The sequence below is a fragment of the Cupressus sempervirens genome, chromosome 9 (genome assembly GCF_028749045.1).
Source record: "Cupressus sempervirens isolate cs-2001-9-10 chromosome 9, ASM2874904v1, whole genome shotgun sequence".
NCBI lineage: Eukaryota > Viridiplantae > Streptophyta > Pinopsida > Cupressales > Cupressaceae > Cupressus > Cupressus sempervirens.
Window position 1 is genome coordinate 567,527,045 of NC_143126.1, and position 26,323 is coordinate 567,553,367.

Here is a 26,323-nt window from a genome sequence, read left to right on the forward strand (position 1 = left end):
CTTGTTTGTAGTAGTAAATAGATTCAGTATAATGTCTAAACTAACTCCTTGCAAAAAAGACATTACAGGTAATGAAGCCGCTGAAATGTTCCTCTCTGATGTAAGTTTGCGATTTGGAACTTCCTAAGTCCATTTCTTATGATAAAAGATGCAAGATTTGTTGGTAAATCTTGGTCCAATTTGTGGAGCATGAAGGATATAAGGCTCAAAAAGACTACTGCTTTTCACCCACAGATTGATGGATGCACAAAGGTGGCAACAAAGTTGTGAAATCAATTTAATGGTTAAGGACAAAGCCTAAAAGCATTGGTGTGACCAATTTAACCTTTTATTATTTCTGGTTACTGTCAAAGTTTAAGATCGTCCGGAGAATTGGAGTATGCTCTTTTCCTGCGCCTAGAACACTTTGCAAAATCAGAAAACTCTCCATACTCAGACTATTGTAATCAGGATTGAATACGAAATTTCTGTGTAACTATCAAAATGGTGTGATAAATATCAAGGTTAAATCACACAGAGATTTTGTATTTAGTCTTTAAAGCAGCATTGTGTGTGTATGTTGCCAGCCCCTGTCATCCCCAAAAAGTTGCCACCTGGACTGCATTCCCCAAAAAGCATCCCACCATCCCCTGCCATCACCGTCATAGAAACACTATGAAACATAAATTCCACCTCTTTCCAAAGTTATTCACACAGTGTATTAATAAATTTTATTTCTGTCATCCCCTACTCAAGCCTGTGCTCACTATTCGTTAAAAATTGCATCCCCATCCCAAATCCCATCTCCCTTACATATCGTTGTCTCCTCTTTTTTTCCTTATTTGATTCCATGATGCAGGTAAACCTCATTTTAACTGTCAGATTTAAGTATGTGAATGAGGTAGCAAATGGTACTTCCACCCGACCTACTTAAACTTGGACTGTATGTGAAGATTATTCTGTGCAAACACCACAAAGATAATCTTTTATTTTAATGTTGCCTATCTGCTTCTGTTATTCATTTAATCGATGAAATAATGGAAGACAAAACCTCTATATTACACATAAATGAAATCCAAACCATATATAATTTTGGAATAGAAATCTTAAAGTTTATTTTCCTGGGAATACGTCCATTTTATTCCATGAGCCTATTACCTGAAATAGAAGGCCCAAAAATTGGAGTTCAAGAATGTCCACCTTCTCAGGTTCTAACCTCTGCTGCTGAAGTTTCTGTGCTCCATGAAGAGGATCAAATAGAGAATACAATTGCTGCATTACACAGATAGAAACACATCATAACAATAAAACATGAAGGAGTCCCTGGTTTGACTGAGTTGATCTCAAAGGAAAAAGAACTGCACTATTATTTTAAAGCCATTTATAAAAGTTTAAAATGAAGTCATTTCTCAAATGACCAAGAATATTATATATAACCCTACAGATTAATTTCATCAAAGGAACTGTGTTACTTGTGCAGCAGAGCACATTTAAACCCCATACCATTAGATCTTCTAACTGCAAGATATACCAAGCACGAATTGTATATTCAATTCGCTTGCACAATTTCAAGAACTCCGCCCTATCAGACTCCATCTCTGCAAAAGGAAGGCATAAAGTTCAAATCGATGCACTGTTTGCCCCAACATTAATCCTAGTCAAGCACTTGTAATATTCAAGATAGATGAACTAATCCTGCACAAAATGAATTCTTCAATCTTAAAAAAAAACACTCAGGGCAGTTGAAACTGAGATGTGACAAATATGCTTCTATACTTATAGTCATCAGATTCTATTATAAAGTCAAATTACTAATTCTTCAAGGCATTAAAGTTGCTATCTGCCCCATTTGGGCTTTAAAAGTTGACTGGAATAATACAAATCTTCAGACCCTGGAGAGGATATATTGACTATAGTCTATTATGTTCCAACAGCCCTACCTGCAGCAACATTCAGGACATCCACACGTGTTGTAAAATCCAGACAAACTTGGCCACAGAATATCACCCATAGGCCATAAATACTAGACCTCGAAGGTGTAGATACATATCCAGCTCCACTGGCAGAATGAAGAATTTTGGAGGTAAGATATTAATGCATTATGAGCATCAAAAAAATGAACAATATAATCAGTTATATGCGTTGGATGAATAGAATCAAGTTCACCTAATTAAACAGAGTAGTGCTTAGTTTACTCTGTGTTTGTACATAGGTTGCATACCTGCTGTGACAGCTACAAAGTTACAAACACTACCGATTGGAAAATTCTGATTTTTGACACTTTATTCACAATAGAAACAAGGGACGCTATGCGTCACAGTTCCTGCCATATGGTACAAAAGAGGTTGGAGTCATAGAACAGTAGTAAAACATATCAGAACAACAACAATATAAAGAGGTTGAAAAATATAAAAGCTATACAAAGCCTAAGCCACGGAAACCCATAGCTCCTCAAGAGTCTGCAACAGAAGGGCTTTTTCCACCATCTCTGCCAGCTCATTATAATCATAATGCGAATCCAGCAACGCAACAAGAACAGAGTTAGAGCTTATGATGGAGTCATTTGAAGAAGAATTCTGGTGTACACCGACATGAGTTGTAGGCTTAGTTGCCATTGCAACTACATTGCACAACGCCAGCACATTCTTACACCATGAGTCATCTCAACGAAAGCAATCTGATCCCTTGCAGTTCTATCTCTAGGTGTTCTCAAAACTGAATCAAATCGCACTCTCTTGGGCTGTTAAAAAACATATGTAAAAAAAGAATATATAGACAGTGTATTTAGGCGTCGAATGAAATTCAGGTGAAATTCAATTCAAATCAATTCGATTCAATTCATTCACTTCAATTCAGTTTCCCGGCATCTGGCAGGCCAAAAGACTTACCTTGCACTGAAAAGGAATCCAGGTGTAGGTGTGTATGTCGACACTTCAGATTTCACACAATGTTATTAGAGACCAAATAGGCATTCAACCAATAAACATGTATATCTGATATTTGTCTTTACGTGGAAATGACCTAGATTATCCTGTGCAAGTCAGATCATCACTTTCTGCATGTTATATACAAATATCAAGTATGGCAGCATCTTTAAACTTGTGTCATTATTGTGTATGTCTGCGTGATAAACAATTACCTCTTTCCATTTCATATAATGAAGCTTATGAATCTGAAACAATCATGCCTTTTGAAACTAATTGATAATGTAGTGAACGGCAAGTTTCTTTTGTGAATGGAGCATCTTATAGTGGTGGTTTTTGCAAAGAGATTCAATTGCTGTTAAATATCACAGAATATCAAATTTATATTGCTAACAGACATTCTTTTGTGAATCTGTTAATTTACAAGGAAATTGGAATAAGTATGAGAAATGCCAAATTTTTTGGAAGCCTAGCAACCAGTTGGCATAAAAACATCAGATGGGGCAAAACATGGGTTAGGTTTTGAGGATGATAGGCTAAGAAAAGGAAGGCTTCAGGAAATGTGCATGGAAGCTGGACAGAGCAAGACAGACCCACTTAAAGACAGAGAAAGCTAGCAATGAAATCTGTGAATGCATAATCAAATAAAAAATTCTTAAAACATATTTGCAATTAATTAGAAAAGCTGGGTATGGTGGATAATATGCAAATCAAATCATGGATGAAACTCTATTACAGTATATCTTGATACAGACACAGGACTGTACATATATTGTTCTAATATACCAAAAGCAGAACATAATATTGCTGTTATATTAACTAACTGTAGAGTTAATAATAAAAGTGCATATAATTTATGTGCAATAGAATTTGAGAGCAGATAAATACATTAGCATTGTGCCAATTCTATGACTATCCATGATATCCACTTTCATAATGCAAAATCTGTATTTTTTAAAAAGAACAAGCTTCTGTTAGAGAGATGAATTGTTAAGTATGTTAATTTATATAACGTTTGTCAAATCCCATCAGATTTCTCTTCATGCAATAAAATGAAGTATGAAGCGGACACAATTCAAACCAACTACTTTTTCACAATTCACAAACTTTACCTATTTCTGTAGCTGCTCGCATAGAAGCCAGCCTGCATCTTGGGGTTTGTAAGAATTTGCATGGTACTTAAAAGCATAGTGGTTCAAACTTTGTGCTGTACACAAAGATCCATTGTGTGAAGGCTAGTGCAATCTTATAAAACATTTAGCTGGTGTCGTTGCCATAGCTTTAGCTCATGGAAACTTATAGTCTTCAAAACTTGAAGTGACCTTGCCTTCTAGTTTTTGGTCAGATGAACTGACTTTGATAAACTACTATAAAAAAATGCAAACTCCTCTGCAGATTCTTTATTGAATTAATACATTCATGATCTTGATTTTGTAGTTTTGTACTGACTGGATGACTACAATGGTACAGAAAAGCAAGAAATGTGCAGAAGAGCTATATTTTGCATTGACATCCACCACTGTTCATATGTTTTGTAAGACTGTAACAAATGTGTTGTATCAGTGACTTGAGAAAAAGACATCTTGCAAGAGCAGAAATATGACTTTCATAAAAATATCATAAGAAACAATGTCAGAGTTCTTATGCAAAACCAAGGCAAAATTGATCATAATCAAATCTGTGAATGCATAATTAAATAAAGAATTCTTAAAACATATATACAGTCAATTACCAAATCATGGATAAGAGTCTATTAAATTATAACTTCATATAGAGAGAGCACTGTACACATATTGTTGTAATATACGAAAAGCAAAATATACTATTATTGTTATATCGAAGGCTGTAAAATTTTGGAGTCAAAGGAAGTATATATATAGTAGGCTGTCAAATTTATGTGCAATAGAATTTGACAACAGATAAATATATCAAAACGAGGTTCTTATTTCTGTCTACTTTTATAATGCAAAATTTGTCTTGTTTTTGATTTCATGATCTGTATTGCCTCCTCATTTTCTGGAAGAAGGGTCCAAGATAGAATTCTGTGTTTGATCCTTGCAATAATTTCATCCTGACAAACATAGATAGGCTTGGTAAATAAACAGTTTATTATAAGAGTAGATATTTGTAGAAACTAGTTTGAACAGGTGCATGTATTCTTATGAAATATTTACAGCTATGTATTGATCTTGAAGATAAAATGTGATGTTAAAATACAAATTTGAATCCTAGTTGTTTATATAATGTATATTTCACAAACCTGAGATGCAAAGGCAATTGAGTTATGTGCAGGAGATAATATATATGCATTTTTACATTGTAGAAGATATAGACAGTGTATTTACATTGAATGCCAAAATCTAGGACCTGCAAAATTGGTAGTATGATTAATGCATTGCAAATGACATGTAATAGAGAAAATGTACATGCTTTTTATAATATAAATAGATAAGGATGAAGAGGCAGTACCTGCGTTGTTTGATGTGTAGTTTATTGGTTCATAAGAACTGCATGTCTAATGGTGTTGTATTGGTTGAGAGTATATGTGCCAGTTGCTGAAAAGTTTCGGAGCATAAATATTACTTCTGATTTGTCATCAATGTATTGTTGATAATTAATGTTTTTAAGAGTAGGAAGTAATTGTTGCACAATACTGTTTTCAATAGAGCAATGAATTGGTTGCTGGCTATGATTTGTGATAATTGCTTTTAAGTACAATGTATATTTGTATGAGACAGTTTCATCACATCGGTTGCAGCGACCTTTTTCTCCTTCTAGTGCTCCATAGCTTTCAAATTTGTAATTGCATTTTGGACAAAAAGCATGGAATGGACTTGAATATGGATTCTCCACAGCTAAATTTCCCTTGACCTATTCACAGTGTGCTTGTATTAGTATGCTTTAAAACATGGAAGATAAAATATTCAATTAAATTGACAAAGGATTGGAAACAACTTGCCTGAATTGGAGTTTGTAACAGTTCGTGGAGTGCATTCACTGCTCTTTTGTTATGTAGTTTGCAGATAAATGTTGCTGGAGTTGTTCGTAGAGCTAGTTTTTGATCATTTTTTTTAGCTATACTCCTAAAGACCAGTGATGGTATTTCATTTCTTTCAAGCTGCTCGTGTATCTGAATGTATTGGGATGTGAAACTTGAATGCATATATAGCTAAATACAAATAGCAAAGTTAGTTGAATGCATATATAGCTAAATACAAATAGAAAAGTTAGTTTTTTAATTTTTGAATTTGTTATAGTGAAATTGTAAAATGTGATAAAAAGCCAAAAATGGATAATTATTTTAATAGATTTATCAATAAAGTTATTTGTATGAGCTTACCGGTGCCTTGCTCATGTCACTGTTTCCATCCTTGATTTCGAGCAGATATTGGGTACCTTTTTTGTATGCTGCTAGAACAATAGCACCAATTGTTCCAACGGAGTAGTCGGCTGTGCTTGTGAGTAACTGCTTTATAGTCATACCAGGAATGAATTTGTATTGATGCAATATAGTTGGTATTGTTTCAACCATGCTGGAATCTTTTAGAATTAGTATGTAGTCACTGTCTCCTCGATCAAAATCTGATTTTGGTTCTATGTCAAAGTCTGTTATTTTTAATGCCATGCCTGGAATTATTTTACTTTCATATTTACTGAGAAGGTTGTTGCCACTGACATTTAATGTTATAGTAAGCTCTCCTTTGGAATCTGTAAGATTAGCACGTAGAACTTCACGTGTTTTGGTTGCTTTGTCCAGGAAAGTTTTGTAAACTACTAGGACATCACCTTTGAAACTTTGGCCTGCTTTTCTTGCATTCGGATCTTCTATTAATATACATGGTTCATTGTCTTCTTTTGACCTGTAATAAGTAAAGGTCAATATTTTTTATTTAGAAATATTTGCAAAGCTGAAAAGATTGAAAAGTTTAGATTCAAAATACCTTTTAGTGAGTTCTTGGTGATCTTGTGGTAGTTCACTTGGTGCTTGCTTTGGTGGAGTCATTGCTGTTATAAACATAACATAAACTAGAGTCAAGTTGCATATATTTGAATGAATGTTGCAAGATGATCTGTCCAGTATGCTTCAGCCTTGTAAATGGAGCATGTACTTGTTGGTGAATTTGTCCATACATGATCAATGAGTGGTTTGTTTATGCTATGTTTCATGAGTGTTGTTGTGATTATGTTTTCTATGGACATGTCTATGTTAAATTCTCCAACAATGTAAAGCTTGTTTTTTGATATGTAGTTTGTAGCTATTTCGGTAATAAGCATTTTGATTTCGGCAATTGTTGTATGTGGTCGTATATAAACATTACAAACATTGACTTGAGAATCTGATTCATTAATTGTAATTGTTATAGCTTCGATGTTTTCTGATCTATGTTCTATTGAATTGGTTATGAAAAGATTTCTTGAAGTAAGTATTGTTACACCATGTATATGATACATTGAATGGTGGTTATATTTTTTAAACAAAATATCAAATATTGCGTGGGAGGGAAAATAGTTCTTGCAGGCATATGATATCAGTGGACATTGTATCGTAATCATTTAAAATGTCATTTGCATGAGCATGTAGGCTCCGTGTGTTCAATGTACATAGCAATATGTGTGTATTGTGAGCTGTACAAGAAAATTGACTTTCAAGTTTCCATGTTGCATTTGAGTGTAGTTGAGACATTTCATAATGGATTTTTTTGTGAATTTTGAAGTTTGCTGGAATCAAAGGTTTCAAAAGATATAATGAATTAATTGTTCTTGTTCTTGAAAGTGCTGTGTATGTTAAACCATGTTGTGTTATGCCACTAGGATCAAATGCAAGACCATCCATTGTGAGGCCTTGGGCTCTATGTACTATTCTAGCACATGCTACTTGTATTGGAAATTGTTTTCTAGTTCGAACTTTCCCGATAGTTGATATTTTTGGAATCGGCCTTGCAATTCGAAGGATGGGAACCCATTCTTTTTGAATGCCTGGAATGTAGTATTGGCATAGTTTGTTTCTTTGTTGTTGGCCAATTTTTGTATCATTGAATTGTATCCAAACTATGTCCATTTCTTGTTGTTTGGTATACGCTTTAAATATTCCGTCTAATCCATTTACAAGACCATCTTGTGTGTTGTAGTTTCCTGCAAAAATTTCAACGAGAATGTTTGGCTTTACAACTATTTGAGTTGGTAGAATCATTGTTTGTGGATATAGTCGCATTGCATTGAAATTTTGATCTTCAAAGTCTATTGCATTTAATATAATATAGTTTCCAGGGACCTTGGAAAGCATATTGTTATTGTGTACATTGACATCCTTTCTTTTGTAAAATAGATATGGGAATGTTGGATCAGCAGGTGGGGGTTGAAGACAAGTTTGATTGAGATAGTGTATATTGTCATATGTATGTTGTCCTAGATGTATGTTATTTAGAATTGAAACAAATTTCTCATCTTTTTGATGCATTGTAGTGCTTAGTGAATAGCATTTTACATTATCAGTCCAAAATGTATAAGGCATTAATTCTAATGTGGATGGTTTGTTGTCAAAAATGGGTGAATCAAGTACTGGAAGTGCTTGATAGAAGTCGCCACAGAAAATTGTGTCTAGATTGCCAAAGTATGATGTTGGCAATTGCATTATATCATGTAGTCGTTCGTCAATGTAATGTAAGAAAGCGGAACCTACTAATGAAATTTCGTCGATGAGGAGTACATGTAATTGATTATAGTGCTTTGATAGTGTATCTAATGTTTCTGTACTTAGTGGAATGAAATCTGATTTATTGAAAGGTATGTGAAAAGCTGAATGCAATGTACTTCCACCTATATTGTATGCTGCCTTTCCTGTATATGCTGTTATTAGGCCTTTAGGTTTATCTGGATCACTGTCAATGGAATTGTTGTAAATGCGAATAAGTGCTTGAAAAATGGTTGTTGCTGTAAATGTTTTTCCAATTCCAGCTCCTCTAGTTAGAAAAAGATGCAATGGAGTTTTTATGTCTTTGAGTTTTTTCATTACAATATCCTTGATGATTGCTTGTTGTTCTCTATTTAACTTTCTCCTTTAGTTATAGTACTCATTGTTATTCATTATTCGAGGGAGTTGTGTGATTTCGAAAGATTTTTGACTTGTACTTTTAAACTGGTTGGGAAGTTTGGTTTTTATATCTTCATGCATGTCATAGTGCTCATTAGGTTCTTTAATTATTGGTTGTTGGGAAGTATTGGCTCTATTTTTTTCGTTATCATTTATCGCATCAATAGCGTTGTCAATATCACCCCACATTGAATTTGTGTTGTATGAAAACTTTGCTCGATTGTTATGAATTATATTTTTGTTATGCATGTAAGCCTTTTCCCATGAGCTGTAATTTTGTTTAAATGTGTCTTCAGTTACAATGAAGGGAACATATAGCAATAATTGTTCCCTGCAATAGTTTTCTAGCTGTAAATGTTTGTTAAAATTAATGAAACGAATGATATTTGGTTTAGCTTTTGGTTCAAGCTTGCTCCCATTTTTGTTATAACTTGATACAAATTCTGCTAAACATAGATTAGCAATACCCTGTGGACGGCATAGGTAATATTCAATTAATGATCTGCACATTACATTTTCAGAATTATCTTGTTTTTTTTTAATTGTTCAATTGATTTTAATATAAATGTATAGTCATTATGTGATCGAGTATCAATAAACGTGCATTTTCTAGAGCTCGAGTGCAGGGGTAGGGCTAAAACCAAATGAGCTGCTTGTTGAGCGGACATTTTTTGTAGGTTTAGCAAAGCATTTCCAAGTTTTCCTATCATCTTGAGTGCATCTATATTGTCTCGTTGATGATCATCATATATTTTTTTGAAAGCATTTGTCATAGATTTGTCAACTTTTGCTATGTATGAACTACAATACATTGCGGCTACATATGCATTGAGAATAAACTGTGCATCTGTATTGGCTTTCCATAAAGGAGATATCATTTTTGCAAAGCTATTATTCCAAATCTGTGACGGTTTTCTTTGCAAAAAGATTGTTGGTTTATGGATTGTTGACCTTAAAGCAAGAATGTAGTTTTCTTCAGCTATGTCTATTTCATTGAGAAAGTTGTCAAATGTAAAAGATGCATCATACATTGCAAGTTCAAGTTTGCATTGAATTTTGTTAGCTATTAAGCTTATGCTTTTTTTTTTTTCAAGTAACGGGTCAAGTATTGTCGTTGCTCTCATTGGTGGAAAGGGAAAGTTATGTCTACAATGTTTATTTTTTGATCTTTTGCATTGCTTTGTATGATGATGTTTGTGCAGAATAGCAATACCTGGATCAAAATTTTTTGTTTGACATGTAAGATATGTGTCAACAAAATTTGTAATACTTTCATTGCTTTGCTTTCCATAGACAGGTGCATCTTTCACCCATATGAGAAAGTGATCATGTTCATTTCCTCGATTTTGGAATTCTGATACTGAAAAGAAATCAACTACATTTCCAAAAAAAGAGTGGTCTGAAAGTATCATTTTTTTTAGAGCATTTATGTGATGTCTATAGTACCACACACAAGTTATTGGATCTTTTTAAATTAGTTCATTTGTATCAAGTTCTTCTGTCATATCTGATATGTTTTTTTTTGTTAATTGATGATTGTTATATAGTTGTTTGAGTGTGTTCATTAGAGCCTCCCAGTTTTGTTTAGCACTAGTAAATGTGAGGAAAAATGTTGGAGGTCCTAGTTGTCATATCATAGCAAAGACGTCTTTTTTTAGTTGATGTGCATAGTCTGGAGATATACGAATTCTTTTGAAATCGACATAGCCTATATCTAATTTTAGTATTTTTTCTAAATTTGGTTTGTGTTTAACATCTTTTGCTAATAGCTTTCTTCCTTTAAGTTGTCCTTTGCGAATTCTAATCCATATTGTGGACATAACTTGATGTATGAGTATTTTTATTGTTTTGAAGAAAAGATTTGTTATGTGGTATGTAACATGTCTTTGTGAGTGCAACAATTCCCACTTTGCAATTTTTTGGTATGATAGTTTTTAGTCAATGTCATGGTCACGTGGGTCACCAAAAAATAGTGTTGGAAAATTCATTTCTTTTGCATACTTGTCTTTAAATATTCCAATGGGACATTGGTTTTGTGCAGGTGCAATTTCTAGTAATTTGTCTTCCATTTTATGCATGTTAATAGATTCTGTGAATCCATGTACCAAAGTTTCGCAAGCTTCATTTTCATTGTCACTTTCACATTCAGTTTCAATGTCATTTAGCTCGTTCTTTTGACTAGTCTCATTATCTGTTTCTAGAACTTGTTTCCAATCTTTATTAAGTTTAACATGTTCTATTTGGTAAAGTGTTCTTCCTAATAGTTGTTGAAGGGCTTGCATAATAATGTTTGGTCGTACCATTCCCTTTTGAAATGCATTTTTGTATTCTAGTTTTCTTTTCAAAGACACAACAATTGTTGTTGTATTACTAGTTGCTAGGGGCAAAGCTGTTTGTGTAACGTTAGTATCTATGGGTACATTGATTATTGAACCAGTTAAACCAACTTGAGATCTTTTGTGCCCCAGTTCCCAAATTTGTGCAAATGCAATTCACAATGAAACAAGACACTCCTCTAATTGTGTTAGCATTTGCACATATTGCATTGGCTTGTTCATTCGAATGTTATGCGGTGTAGCATATTGAGGAATCTTGTATTTCTTTAATGCATCACTACATTTGCGGCAAATAGAATTTGATAATGTGTTGGAATTTGAGTTGACTAAATTGCAATAAGTCTCCTTTTGTTGAAAGTGGAATTTTTTAATGTGTTTTTTGAACTGTAATGTTTGACAAACGCTGCACATGTGTATTGGTGTGTCGTTAATTGTGTTCTTGAATACATCAATTGGGGATAACGTTCTCTTCCTTTTTTTAGAGACTTGTTCTACAATATTGTTTTGAATAGACTTTTTTAATTTTTGGAGGGAAGTCTTTTGTTTTGCAATGTCCTTTTGGTCATTGTTATTTTGGTTGTTGTTATTTAATGTTTGAAGACAAGTCTTTTGTTTTATACGTTGCTTTTGTTTGTTGTTTATTTGTTGATAGCTTTCATCTATTGTCATCATAGGTCTCATATTTACATTTCTTGTTAGTTGCTTTTGTGTAGTATTTCTAATTGATTTCTTAAATTGAGAGAAATGGAGTTGTTGTTGATTTTGTGAATTTGGTGGTAGTGATTGTATTAGTGGTTCGAAATGGCCACAAAGTGGATTGACATCATGGAAGAGAATTGAGTATGGTTCAGTTGTTAAAAATTCATTGAAATGCAAGTATTTTTTCCCCGTTGTAGATGACCAAACACATATTCCTATATTCAACCATTTTGACAACCATCGTATACAAAATATATCTCCCCAAAGACCTAGTTCATCACTAATTATTTTAGGATTTGCAGTTCTTTGCATTCTTCGCAAATATGTTTGACGATCTTCAACTCTATGCAACTCGTAAAGTATTTCTGGATGCAATTCATGGTTGTAAGAATTAACTGCTTTTGGTTCTTGTTTTTCTAGACTGGTCAAAAAGTATTGAATAGCTCCTTTGCGGAGGTCAGTTGATGTATACTTATTGTCAAGCAAAAGTTCTAGTGAATCAAATAAACAGTCCCCAATATTATATGTATATGTTGCAACTCTACATAGTCCTTGTTGCCTAAGTGCATTGTCAATGTTGAAGGACATGTCACCGTTTTCTAAAATGAAAATTTCACGTACTGGCGTCAGTCTTTTAAGTAGAATTAGAGGTGATGAAAGTTTTTTGAAATGGAAGAGAAAAATTATAAAAAGGAAAACCTCTAAGAAAAAGCAATGTAAGACTAAAAATATAAGTTATAATAGTGTTAACGTATAAACAAAACTAAAGGAAGTAAATAAGAATAGTTTTTTCTTACAATAATCTTACCTAAATGTAAAAGCTTTTGCTAGTACAATACCTGGGACAATTCACCTACTTCAGCTAATTGCACCAAAACGTTTAGAGAAAATGAAGTAGCATGTGATAAGTTGTTCAAAGGGAAAAAAGTAGAAGTAAATGTCAGAAAAAAATATTACAACATCAAATAATTAGTAAAGTAAAAATGATAAGGAAAAAATTACAACAAATATATGTTTACATGATGAATTTGAGAAATAAAATTACTCTTAAGAACTTAAAAAGTATCAGTTGAACTATATAATTATAATAGATTATATCTAATATATATCATTTTGAATTGATATATTATTTCCCTCAGCTATAAAGGAAATAGGCAATAATTTGTAAGGGTATTTTCATTCTTAACTTTTCGTTTATTTGATTTAATGACATGTAATTTAATTTCAAAAGACAAGCAATAAATTCAATTTTTTAAATTTTAGATGAACTAGAACTTAGATGATAAAATTCAAAAGAATAAATAAAAGTGTTGTAAATAACTAGAATGCAACCTAGGATTTTAAAATTAGTAATATTAAAATTTACGTAAGAGAAAAGGGCAATTGAGAAGTAGTCCATCTATTATTTTATGGTGATTAATGATATTGGAACAACATGTAGTGAATGGATGATGGATATTGTGTTTAGATAGGAGTTCATCTTAGATGGTAGGTATTATATGATCAAATAGGTTAGGAGTGAACTCATATGAACCCAAATTTCAAAGTTTAGGTCCAAATTCGTATAGTAAAAGAAATACTTGAAAGACAAGCTAAAAATAAAATACTATAATAAACTTTAAAGTTAATAATTAATATTAATAATCTATAACTATTAGTTTTATAACAACTTATCTAATAATTACAAGTATAATATTAATAATACTATTATTAATATAAATGTTAATATAACTATTATTTTTAAGATCTATAGAACAAATTCTAAATATTATATTATCCATAAATAATTTTAAAGATTAATCTTTAGAATTTATATTTATCATAAATTAATATATTTATAGATTTGTATTAAAAATAATAGTTAACATATTATATTATATTATCCATACAATTGTATTAATACTTAATATACTTATAATGTAATTATAAATATTAATTATTAATTATTAATTAGATATTACTATTAATTAATATTATAAGTTAATAGTGATTAAATTTATTATAAATTTAGAATTTAGAATTCATAAATAATAATAAAAAAAAATCAACTTTAAATTATAACAACTTATATAATTATAATTATTTCTTGAATAAATTGAATTTTCCTAAATATTACTAGTCTATAAATTTATTTTCCTAAATATAGATCTCACCTGATATATTAATTTAATAAAGTTTATTTATAAATGAACTTTAAATAAGTCGACTAATTATTTGTAAAGCATAGATTAACAAATATTAAATAATAATAATAATAAGTAAACTAAATATAGTATAGTTAACTTATTAATAATATTATTAACTTATAATTTAGCTTAACTATTATTAACTTTGTTATAATTGATTAATATAATTGATTATATTAAGTTAATATATAATTATTCAATTTATTTTAATTTTATAATTTAGAATTCATAAATAATAAATAAATAATATTTAAACATAAATCAAGATTGGATAATATTAAATATTATAATATATATTAAAAATAATTATTAATAAGTTAACAATATTAAAACTATATTATGTATTACTTATTAAGTTATTAATATATTATATAGATTATAATTATTATAATGATAACTATAAGATTATAGGGTTAATACTTGATATAGTTAATTAATAATATTATTAATTAACTAAAACTATTTCAGTTCTTACAATTTGATTGGTCCTTTCGAACAATGTCAACATGATCTACTTAATAGTAAAAATAAGAGAATGATTAATTGAACCACACCTTTATTATTTTGAAGAAGAAAAGGACAAAAGTTAAGAGGTTTCTTATTTAACTAGGGTTACATTCAGGTCATGATAGGCTTATCCTCAGCTAATCTACCTACAAAACTACTTATACATGACAGGAGAAAAATCACGAGATTCTGGATCCCAACTTTACCTTACAAAAGTTAAATAGAATAATGTATTATATGTACTCTCATCTAGTTGTTCAAATCTGTTGATAACATCATTAGCACATCAAAAGGAAGCGTCGCAGTAATTATTATAGCTATCATGGTCGACCTTAAGGTCTTAGATGTTTGATATTTTTCTTTTTGAAGAAATTCAATGACAAAACTGAAATTCAGGAAACTTTAGTTTTCTACATGTTAAATTTATCATGGCATGCTATAACAAATAGAGCTGAATAATATGAAAAATAATCTATTATATCTTACAGCAAATAAGTTGTAAAGATGGTTTATTTCTGTTTCAGGGGCATTTGTTTTGTACAGTTTTACAACAACATGGGAAATATCAAAGGGTCATTCGATCCACCTGCAAAAAGATAATGCGAACTGATGGAAATTCGATCCATCTGCAAAAAGATTTTGCAACAGTTTATAGCATACGAATGTCAACACGTATATTTTCCTGATCTCCATCGTTGTCACACTTGCATCTGGAGGGGAGATCCATCTTAACACCTCATCTAGTTTAGAGATGTCTTGGCTAAATAAATGGCGACAAGGATCCCACGTGGCGTGAGAGCGACACATTAAACCCACTACAAAAAGTGTACCGTTGTGAGTTAACGCACATGGCTTATATTAGTTTTGCATCAAGGTGTTTTAAATGTGTAGAGACAATGAATGGGTGCTATTTTAGTGGAGCGCCGCTAAAGTTAGAGGGGGTTTTTAGTGGGAAAATTGGGAAAAGACACGCTATCTGTGAACATGTGTGTTTCGTGGGGCATTTGCAACTACTTCGCTGGAACACATTTCAGTCGTTTAAATTGTTATTACAAATATGTGATTCTTGCACTCTGCCTCGTATTTTTCTATGCTTTGTGTTTGTTGTTTCTCTGGTAGCAGTTTTTATAGTTTGTTGCGTTGTTGCTGGCTTCGTATGAATTGTTGCTAGCTTCGTATGAATTGAATGATCCTTGATCTTCCTGGCAGCTACTTTAATCCTCCGGAGCTTGAATTGATGTTCGCCAAGGCGAATAGAAGGGCCTAGAGGACCAGCAAAATCATCAAATTCCTTGAGACTGTGTCTGGTTCTGGCATTTTATGGTTGAGCAAAGCATTTGCAAAGAGACCATGAAAGCTTATGATGCCAATGTTTCCTTATTCACCAAAATTTTTAAAACCTCCGTGATTGTGACTCATTAGAACATGTGTGGGCCTTCTGACGAGGGGAAAGATCTTGAAAAGTTCTAATTATACAACTGAAAATTGTTCGCTTGCATGTAGGAGTGCAGGGTAGATCAGGATTCCCAGTTTTAGGGTTATGACAAAAAATCTTCTCTTTAGCACCACGATATGATTTGTGTAGGTTTTTTGGGTTTTTTTTTTTTTAAAGTTGCAAACGGATTTGGATAGTAGCAGGTTGCTTTGGCAAATCGCTTCAGATTAATTGATTTGGAAGAGTGTGCGCTTGTGAAGGCAAACAAACTGGAAGCTTCTTGGCAACGACTATTTGTAATGAGGGGTTGTCAATTTGGAAGAATAAAAAACTATTTTCTCGTGTCTGTATTAGTATTTTGAAAGCTGCTCTCTGAATTCGTGCTCAATATCTGGTTAAAATGTTATGCGGTGAGGAATCCAAAATAATATTGGTTTTTTTACGGTAAGTATTTGGAAAACTCTTCATAACGGGATCTTAAGAAAGAAAGCTCTTTTGCAACTTTTTTGAGTTCATATGCTTCTCTAATTTCTCGGTATAATTCCTTATTTCAATAGTTTTTTAGATATTTGTCTAGTTTCTTTCCCGCTTTTGTTCTTGTTATGGTTAGCTATGCAGAGTGATTCATTTATTGATCAGCTGCTAAAATTTTTGTTACAGTCTAAAAGTCCAAAGGCCTTCTTGTTTTCTATTAGGACTCCCAACCTCTTGCTACTGATGAGATCCTGCATTTTTCAATGAAGGCGGGCGGCTATGATGGCAGTAGAAGTACGTAACTGAAGAAGGAATGAGGGATCGGTCGGACCAAGCTCTCATGTCTAAATGAAGGCTGGAGGGGAGATCCATCTTAACACCTCATCTAGTTTAGAGATGTCTTGGCTAAATAAATGGCGACAAGGATCCCACGTGGCAGGAGAGCGATGCATTAAACCCACTACACAAAGTGTACCGTTGTGAGTTAATGCACATGGCTTCTGTCGGTTTTGCATCAAGGTGTTTTAAATGTGTAGAGACGATGAATGGGTGCTATTTTAGTGGAGCGCCGCTAAAGTTAGAGGGGGTTTTTAGTGGGAAAACTAGGAAAAGACACGCTATCTGTGAACGTGTGCGTTCTGTGAGGCATTTGTAACTACTTTTCTAGAACACGTTTCAGTCGTTTAAATTGTTATTACAAATATGTGATTCCTGTACTCTACCTCGTATTTTTTTGTGCTTTGTGTTTGTTGTTTCTTTGGTAGCGGTTTTTACAGTTTGTTGCGTTGTTGCTGGCTTCGTATGAATTGAATGATCCTTGATCCTCCTGGCGGCTACTTTAATCCTCTGGAGCTTGAATTGATGTTCACAAAGGCGAATAGAAGGGCCTAGAGGACCACCAAAATCATCAAATTCCTTGAGACTGTGTCTGGTTCTGGCATTTTATGGTTGAGCAAAGTATTTGCAAAGAGACCATGAAAGCTTATGATGCCAATGTTTCCTTATTCACCAAAATTTTTAAAACCTCCGTGATTGTGACTCATTAGAACATGTGTGGGCCTTCTGACAAGGAGAAAGATCTTGAAAAGTTCTAATTATACAACTGAACATTGTTCGCTTGCATGTAGGAGTGCGGGGTAGATCAGGATTTCCAGTTTCAGGGTTATGACAAAAAATCTTCTCTTTAGCACCACGATATGATTTGTGTAGGTTTTTTGGGTTTATTTTTTTTAAAAAGTTGCAAACGGATTTGGATAGTAGTAGGTTGCTTTGGCAAATCGCTTTAGATTAATTGATTTGGAAGAGTGTGTGCTTGTGAAGGCGAACAAACTGGAAGCTTCTTGGCAACGACTATTTGTAATGAGGGGTTGTCAATTTGGAAGAATAAAAAACTATTTTCTCGTGTCTGTATTAGTATTTTGAAAGCTGCTCTCTAAATTCGTGCTCAATATCTGGTTAAAATGTTATGCGGTGAGGAATCCAAAATAATATAGGTTTTTTTACGATAAGTATTTGGAAAACTCTTCATAACGGGATCTTAAGAAAGCAAGCTCTTTTGCAACTTTTTTGAGTTCATATGCTTCTCTAATTTCTCGGTATAATTCCTTATTTCAATAGTTTTTTAGATATTTGTCTAGTTTCTTTCTCGCTTTTGTTCTTGTTATGGTTAGCTATGCAGAGTGATTCATTTGTTGATCAGCTGCTAAAATTTTTGTTACAGTCTAAAAGTCCAAAGGCCTTCTTGTTTTCTATTAGGACTCCCAGCCTCTTGCTATTGATGAGATCCTGCATTTTTCAATGAAGGCGGGCCGCTATGGTGGCAATAGAAGTACGTAACTGAAGAAGGAATGAGGGATCGGTCAGACCAAGCTCTCATGTCTGAATGAAGGCTGGAGGGGAGATCCATCTTAACACCTCATCTAGTTTAGAGATGTCTTGGCTAAATAAATGGCGACAAGGATCCCATGTGGTGGGAGAGCGACGCATTAAACCCACTACAAAAAGTGTACCATTGTGAGTTAACGCACATGGCTTCTATCGATTTTGCATCAAGGTGTTTTAAATGTGTAGAGACGATGAATGGGTGCTATTTTAGTGGATTGCCGCTAAAGTTAGAGGGGGTTTTTAGTGGGAAAACTGGGAAAAGACACGCTATCTGTGAACGTGTGTGTTCCATGAGGCATTTGCAACTACTTCGCTGGAACATGTTTCAGTCATTTAAATTGTTATTACAAATATGTGATTCCTGCACTCTACCTCGTATTTTTCTGTGCTTTGTGTTTGTTGTTTCTCTGGTAGCAGTTTTTACAGTTTGTTGCATTGTTGCTAGCTTCGTATGAATTGTTGCTGGCTTCGTATGAATTGAATGATCCTTGATCCTCCTGGCGGCTACTTTAATCCTTCGGAGCTTGAATTGATGTTCACCAAGGCAAATAGAAGGGCCTAGAGGACCACCAAAATCATCAAATTCCTTGAGACTGTGTCTGGTTCTGGCATTTTATGGTTGAGCAAAGCATTTGCAAAGAGACCATGAAAGCCTATGACGCCAATGTTTCCTTATTCACCAAATTTTTTAAAACCTCTGTGATTGTGACTCATTAGAACATGTGTGGGCCTTCTGACGAGGAGAAAGATCTTGAAAAGTTCTAATTATACAACTGAAAATTGTTCGCTTGCATGTAAGGGTGCAGGGTAGATCAGGATTCCCAGTTTCAGGGTTATGACAAAAAATCTTCTCTTTAGCACCACGATATGATTTGTGTAGGTTTTTTGGGTTTATTTTTTTTTAAAAGTTGCAAACGGATTTGGATAGTAGCAGGTTGCTTTGGCAAATCGCTTCAGATTAATTGATTTGGAAGAGTGTGCGCTTGTGAAGGCGAACAAACTGGAAGCTTCTTAGGCAACGACTATTTGTAATGAGGGGTTGTCAATTTGGAAGAATAAAAAACTATTTTCTCGTGTCTGTATTAGTATTTTGAAAGTTGCTCTATGAATTCGTGCTCAATATCTGGTTAAAATGTTATGTGGTGAGGAATCCAAAATAATATTGGTTTTTTTACGGTAAGTATTTGGAAAAATCTTCATAATGGGATCTTAAGAAAGCAAGCTCTTTTGTAACTTTTTTGAGTTCATATGCTTCTCTAATTTCTCGGTATAATTCCTTATTTCAATAGTTTTTTAGATATTTGTCTAGTTTCTTTCCCGCTTTTGTTCTTGTTATGGTTAGCTATGCAGAGTGATTCATTTATTGATCAGTTGCTAAATTTTTTGTTACAGTCTAAAAGTCCAAAGACCTTCTTGTTTTCTATTAGGACTCCCAACCTCTTGCTACTGATGAGATCCTGCATTTTTCAATGATGGCGGGCGGCTATGGTGGCAGTAGAAGTACGTAACTGAAGAAGGAATGAGGGATCGGTCGGACCAAGCTCTCATGTCTGAATGAAGGTGACATGGGATTCATCGCGATAAGGCTCCTCTGTCGATGTCAGGGCCCTACACAATTTCATGTGAGGACGATAAAATCTGCAGAGGTGAAAAGCTCATAGGCAAAGATAAGAGACTAATTTCACGGCACATCAGTTTGATAAAAGCTCACCTAATAAACATAATAGACATTTAGTCTTGTTGGTATACATTCCACAACTACCCCTATTTATAAATCTTAAAAATTGACATGGGAAAATCGTTAACTGGTCTCTGGGTTCAAACAAATGGGCTCAAACCAATATCTCAAACCCCAAAATAAACATAGACGATATTGAATTCAACCAAACACAAAATATTTTCAGATAAACATTCACTGCACAAAGAAAAAATGGAAAAATAACTATTGAGTAAGAAAATATTTAATAAGAGATGACCTCTCATGGCAGGAAATCTCACCACTGCCCACAGAAATAGAAAATCTAACACAAATTTCCTTGCTTTCTCTGAGTGCACAGAAATAAACGATCAGAAATGCACAAAATCAGCTAGCCACAAAAACGAGATTTTCGAAACTGTGAAAGATCGAGATAAACCTCAAACTGTCGGTGGAAGATAAAGATAAGGGTGAGCATTTATGAGCATTTAATTCAAAGTGGGACAGATATGCAGTGGATATGTTGGGCGCAATTTATTGTCACAATTTTCACCCGATTTTGGTTTGTAAAAAAACAATTTTCTCCTTGCCTAAATCAAGTACAACCAATCAAACGTCAGATAAATAGTATTAATAAAATGTCTGGAAAATGTGTACTGAAAATAAACACTACAATAGCTTTAAGAAATGGAAAAATAAATTTATGCCATTGGTCAAATTAAGAAGACTAATAGCACCTCCATGAATGCGTTAGTAATCTTGCCCATGCCCATAGGGCAGGAACTAATAACTCCATGAAGGCTAGACCAATTGCACCATAAAAGCTCACTTAGAGGATAGAAGGTTGCTTTGATTCTAGGCTTAACATTTCTCAGATGATTTCATGTTTGCATTAGCACACCAAAATTTTGCCCTATGCTCCTAAATGAAATACCTTCAAGACTCAATTTGCTACATGTATGCTAAAAAACTTGACGTCCAGGAAATTCATCTGAAAGCAATGGAAAACAGACATTCTGTGGCAATACCCAGAATAGCATATCAAGGCAGTATTACACAATTATATAATATGGCAAAGGGAAAAATCTCCAACTTTTAAAACGCATCTAATGCAACCTAAGAAGCATATGGATTCACATTAGAAAGAATATTAAAGTAAGGTAAGGTAAGTGTTTCAGGGCATCTTGTAAATAGTTTGAATGTAAAAGTTAACGAGTACCAATTGGAATACCTAAAGGAAAAGTTTTGAAGACTAATATCTAATCAGAAAAGTAAATGTCATGTTGGGAATATCTGAAACTGAATGGAACTGTATCCTTATTCCATGGAAATAGGGCTGATCGCAGGACATCATAACGATTTTATAATCTAGTTTTGAACGCTTTCAATCTGAGGCAAACCTTCTACCATACCATGAATCGATCTGAGAATGTCGCGGCTTGCTCTGTCCTATTCTTTGATCCTCCATTCATTCCCTTGAGGAAAACAATTTTGCTCGATACACGGAAATTGGACCGTTTGACCTTCGCTGTCTTCACTACTGGGGTGACTCCTCCTGCGATGCTGCAGTGTTTGATCCCCATGTCATACAGATTGCTTAAGCAACAGATGCTTCTGCCCACTAGATATTGCAAAGACAGCGGCAGCCTGTGGGTGTTTCTAGTGGCCAGGTTCATAGCCTCAACGAGAGCAAGAATTTTGTTGTGTGAACTTGGGGTCTGAGCCTCACCAGCTCATAATTAATACAAGCATTGTTGTCAATTACACGTTTGATTTCTGTAGTATGATGCACATATTGATATTTTCTGATCTGGAAGAATGCAAGAAAAGTTTGATATAAATTTGGGCTCTGGGCCTCATCGCAGCTCAAAATCAAATCTGAACATGGTTGCCCAATAGATGTTCAATTTCTATATGTATGATGAACAAGTTTATATTTATTAAACTAGACAGCGGTAGGAAAAATGTGGTGTGAATCTGAACATGGTTGTTGATTACATGTTTGATTTATGTATGTCTAGTGCAAGTGCTCTATTTACGTTGACCTAAATGACTGTTGAAAAAACTGGGAATGGATTTGGGCCCTGACGCTCAGTAGCCCATGATCTAATTTGAACATGGTGGTCAATTACATGTTTGATTTATCTGCCTATGATACAAGTGTTCATAAGTTTATGCTCAATGCAGAAAATATGGAATGGACGACAACTTTTAGCACAATTCGTCCTCTGAGAATACGATGACAATTACGCCACAACCATGAGCACCAACTCCTATATGATAATTGAATCATAATACACCCCTTTCTTTGCTCTTGTATTACGAAGGAAACCGAGCATCTTCTAAAAGAAAGACCAGCATTTGCACTATTTTCTTCAATTTCAAACAAAACTGAAAGGCCGAGACCCGCTGAACACATGAAATCAATTCCATGTACGAACTTATAAACCATAGTTATGAGAACAGAGATGATTAATAATATGAAAAAATATACCTATAGGATAAGCCAATCTCATTATGAGTTTCGGCTTCATAGTATTGATAACAGCCTCTCGTTCCAGACGAATAACTTCCTTCTTCTTGAGAGCCATAATGAGTCTGGGAAGAAAAAATTTCCTCGTTACCCACGCCCTGAATCAAATCCCGACTTGATTTGCCCTTCTAAATTCGCGTAGGTCCAAAAAGTATAATCGGGAATGAGCGAGTGAAGCTACGTAAAGGTAGATCTTTGCTTTTTCAGATGGACTCGGCTGGTACGTATCAATATACTGTTGAGTGCCGTTGTTATGACCCAACAATGGACCGGTCGGCTTCATCATCCTTCACTTTTTTCCCCATTTGACCCTCTTTCGTACGGGAGTAAAATAGCTACTCCGTCTCCTGGGCCATCTTTAGTTTCATACATGTTGAAGAGGCCAAAGGAGGCTTGGGAAGAGAGAATTTGCAGATTTTGCAATTCTGGGAAAGTGGACACTGAACAGCACTTTATTCTAGAATGTGAGGCCTACAAGGATAGCAGGGATAAGTTTGTGGATACTATATGTGACAGTTCTTGGCATAACCTGTTCAACGAAGAGTATATTGAGCAATTGGGGGGGCTCATCATTAGTCTACACAAGAGGCGAACAGCGCTACTTAAGTCTGCTTGAGTTGTCTTGCTGTCCCATAGGCTATTTTTGGCCTCGTGGACGTTAAAATTTTATCTATCTATCTATCTATTCCTTATTTTTAAACATTTACTTGCCCCTCCTGAATTTGACGTGTACAAACCAATCATTTTCTTATACAGGTAGATTATACTAGAGCTTGTATCATAAAGAGGTGCAAGAGGTATGTCCATAGGTTTTTGTTTTTTTAAGAAAAATTAAAGAGATTTAAAACAAAAGAAGGATTTCAATTTGGTAATGTACAATTTACTTTTTTAGAGGTTGAACAATATTAATATTTTATTTAATGTACACATTCCAATTGAAGAATTGGTTTGAAATGTACAATTGTTGAAACAGTTTGTTTTGTATTTAAATACACCCGTAATTTGAGTCATATTCATGACCAACTAACAAAAACGGGTATGAAAAAGGAAAATGGTTTTGATTGAAAAGAGGAAGTACATATGATTAAATGGTGTAAAATGTATTAATTAGTAAAACATTCAATTAATATTATTATTATTAATAATGAAACAATCTTCTCTTGTATTCTGCATTTTAATATTTCTTGAGCTAATATTATAAGTGGGACGTAGTTATTAGTATATTATTATTAATAGTATATTCATAGAATATAATAAACTATTCATATTCTATAAGATATTAATAGTTATTATAGTATAGGATATTCTATTAAATATTTTTTGGGATATCTAGTTAAGGATATTTATTAATACGATATCTTATACTATAATATTATATATGAATAGTACATTAATTTGTATCCCTCTACTTATTATTTTAAATAAGTTCTGTCATTATTTTGTTGGCTAGTTGTATTTTTTTTCTATGTGAAAGTTGCTAAATGATTTCTCATCTTCAAATTTATACATACAAGGACATTAAAAAGGAAAGATTGTGACAACCTCAAAAGTGGGAACAAAAGGGCTCCAAGATGACACAAGTAGGTTTTGTATCCTTAAGAGAAAAAGTAGAAAAATCATAATATAAATTTACAACAAAAATATTGTCAACCAAATTTTCGAGTTTATAAATCTTAGATATAAAAAGGACCAAAACTTGTTGAACTTCCAATGTTCATCCATTATGGTTATGTTATTATTGGATAGAAACTCTTAGGCCAATCTATGCTCAAGGTGCTCATATCTTTAAGTGTTCGTTATGAAGTTTTTTTGCTCATCATAATAGTCAAACAAGACAAAAGTGTTGTTATGAGATTTTCTCAACCAAGAGATTATTATTTTGTTGTTATTAGATGGATAGTTTGTAAATGATTATTGTCATTGATAATGTCTATATTACATTTCATCAAGAATTTTTATCACACTTTATGATTTATTATTAGTAATGATAAAGAGTAGAGATAAATGTCAAATGATAAGCTGTAGATCAAGTATAGAAAAAATTTAAATGATAAGGAAAGGACTCATGTTCAATATGCCTTTGTATGCTGATTAGTCTATCCATTGCATTTCACCAATCAAAATGACACTATACTATTATCAAGTGTGTCAATATTGGCCTATTCATCTGTCTAGTAGATGAGAAAAATAATAATAATTAGAAGAATTGTACAGCTTTATTGGTTCAATAGTACACAAAAATTAGAACATTTGTACAAATAATTTAGTTATAACAACTAAATTTACACCTATTAAATTATTTATACAAAAATATTAGCTATAAAACAATAACTAAGAGTGCCATAACATTAATTGCCAATTAGAACTAAAAAAGACACTAGGATAGACAATTTAAATTGCTTTATTCTAGGACTAGTCATTATAAATATCATTGATTTCGGAGAATAGATCACATAGTTTGAAAATCAAAAAATTTTAATAAAAAGTAATATAATTAAAAACAACAAAATAATTAGATTAAATAACACATTTTCTTGCTTGAAGAAAGATGATATATAAAAGGTGAACAACAATCTGCTATTTAAAAGTCATAGAAGTATACATTATTGCCCATCTCCAATGGCATCTTTCCCATGGTGCATTTCATTTAGAATATATATATATCCTTCCCATTTTCACTACTGTTTGGCAACTATGGTAGAAAAAGAGAAAAGTTAAAATGGAAAAAAAAAATTGTGCTTACTGCACGGAAATGCGTTAAGAAGATACGATTGAAATATTCGCTATGCTATTTTCTATGAATGTTGCAGACGGATTTGCACTTAAATTTGATATGTCAAGATTTTTTTAGCAAAACACATTCAAATTGGATACACAAATTTCTATTGGAAAGGTATGAGTGAATACAAGGAACGATCATGGTTTAGTACCTTGCTTGATAGGGTCTAGATGCTTTTCCGCTGGAGAGTGCTTTGATATTTTCTTCTTGTCACTGCATGTCTGAAATCATCAAGATGAGGGCAAAATATCTAAGTGTGCAAATGTCACGAAGGCTATTACATGTGTTGAAGAAATGGTAAAATGAATAAAGATTTGGCGATGAAGTAAAGACTGGGATTGGTGAAGATGAGTAGGAGCATAGTTAAAGAAAATGAAGGAGAAATTGATTCAAGCAATTGGGGAGCTCTCTCGTGTACAAGTCATTCTGGGTTGCAGTCTCCAATGTTTTTCCACAATGTAAAGAAGTCCATTTTTCAGGCTTATTTGCAAGACTTCATTATCTGAACCATGGCCATATGAAAGAAGTAAGAGAGTGTTTGAGCTATCAGATTGCATCGACATCTTCACCGGACAGTGGAGAAATTTGGGAACAAGGTGACATGTTGGTTGTCTACTTAAGGGAAATTCCTTCTCTGTATTTCAAGGAATATTTTGCTCTTGAGGAAAGGTGTGCATTCCAGGCAGCTTGTCCAATATTCTCGTCCATTCCTCAAAATGTTATGCTGCAGGAGAAACTATCACATTATTTGGACACTATGGAAGTGAATTTGGTTCAAATCACTGCTAGTCCAAAAGTGA

At 33.3% G+C, this 26,323-nt stretch overlaps 1 protein-coding gene across 11 annotated transcripts in view; it reads right to left on the minus strand.

Annotated features, from left to right (window-relative positions):
* Positions 1 to 22,944, minus strand: part of LOC149539932 (folate transporter 1, chloroplastic-like) — a 47,556-nt gene extending 24,612 nt beyond the window's left edge. The window contains exons 1-7 of one of the 11 annotated variants that reach the window (XR_016356323.1): positions 6,845 to 12,670; positions 6,244 to 6,763; positions 5,863 to 6,072; positions 5,373 to 5,774; positions 2,401 to 3,010; positions 2,201 to 2,302; positions 1,920 to 2,038 (exon numbers count right to left, since the gene is read on the minus strand). Coding sequence is in view for 8 of the 11 variants with exons in the window: in XM_089801144.1 (XP_089657270.1) it covers positions 5,394 to 5,774; positions 5,863 to 6,072; positions 6,244 to 6,763; positions 6,845 to 6,921 (1,188 nt within the window). In the remaining 3 variants the exon portion in view is untranslated. Of the gene's footprint in view, positions 1 to 1,137; positions 1,252 to 1,482; positions 1,578 to 1,919; positions 2,039 to 2,200; positions 5,271 to 5,372; positions 5,775 to 5,862; positions 6,073 to 6,243; positions 12,685 to 12,868; positions 12,939 to 22,705 lie in introns of those variants that run through there. The other 10 variants (XM_089801150.1, XM_089801149.1, XM_089801145.1 and 7 more) reach the window with 10 other exon arrangements.
* Positions 22,945 to 26,323: the final 3,379 nt, after the last annotated feature.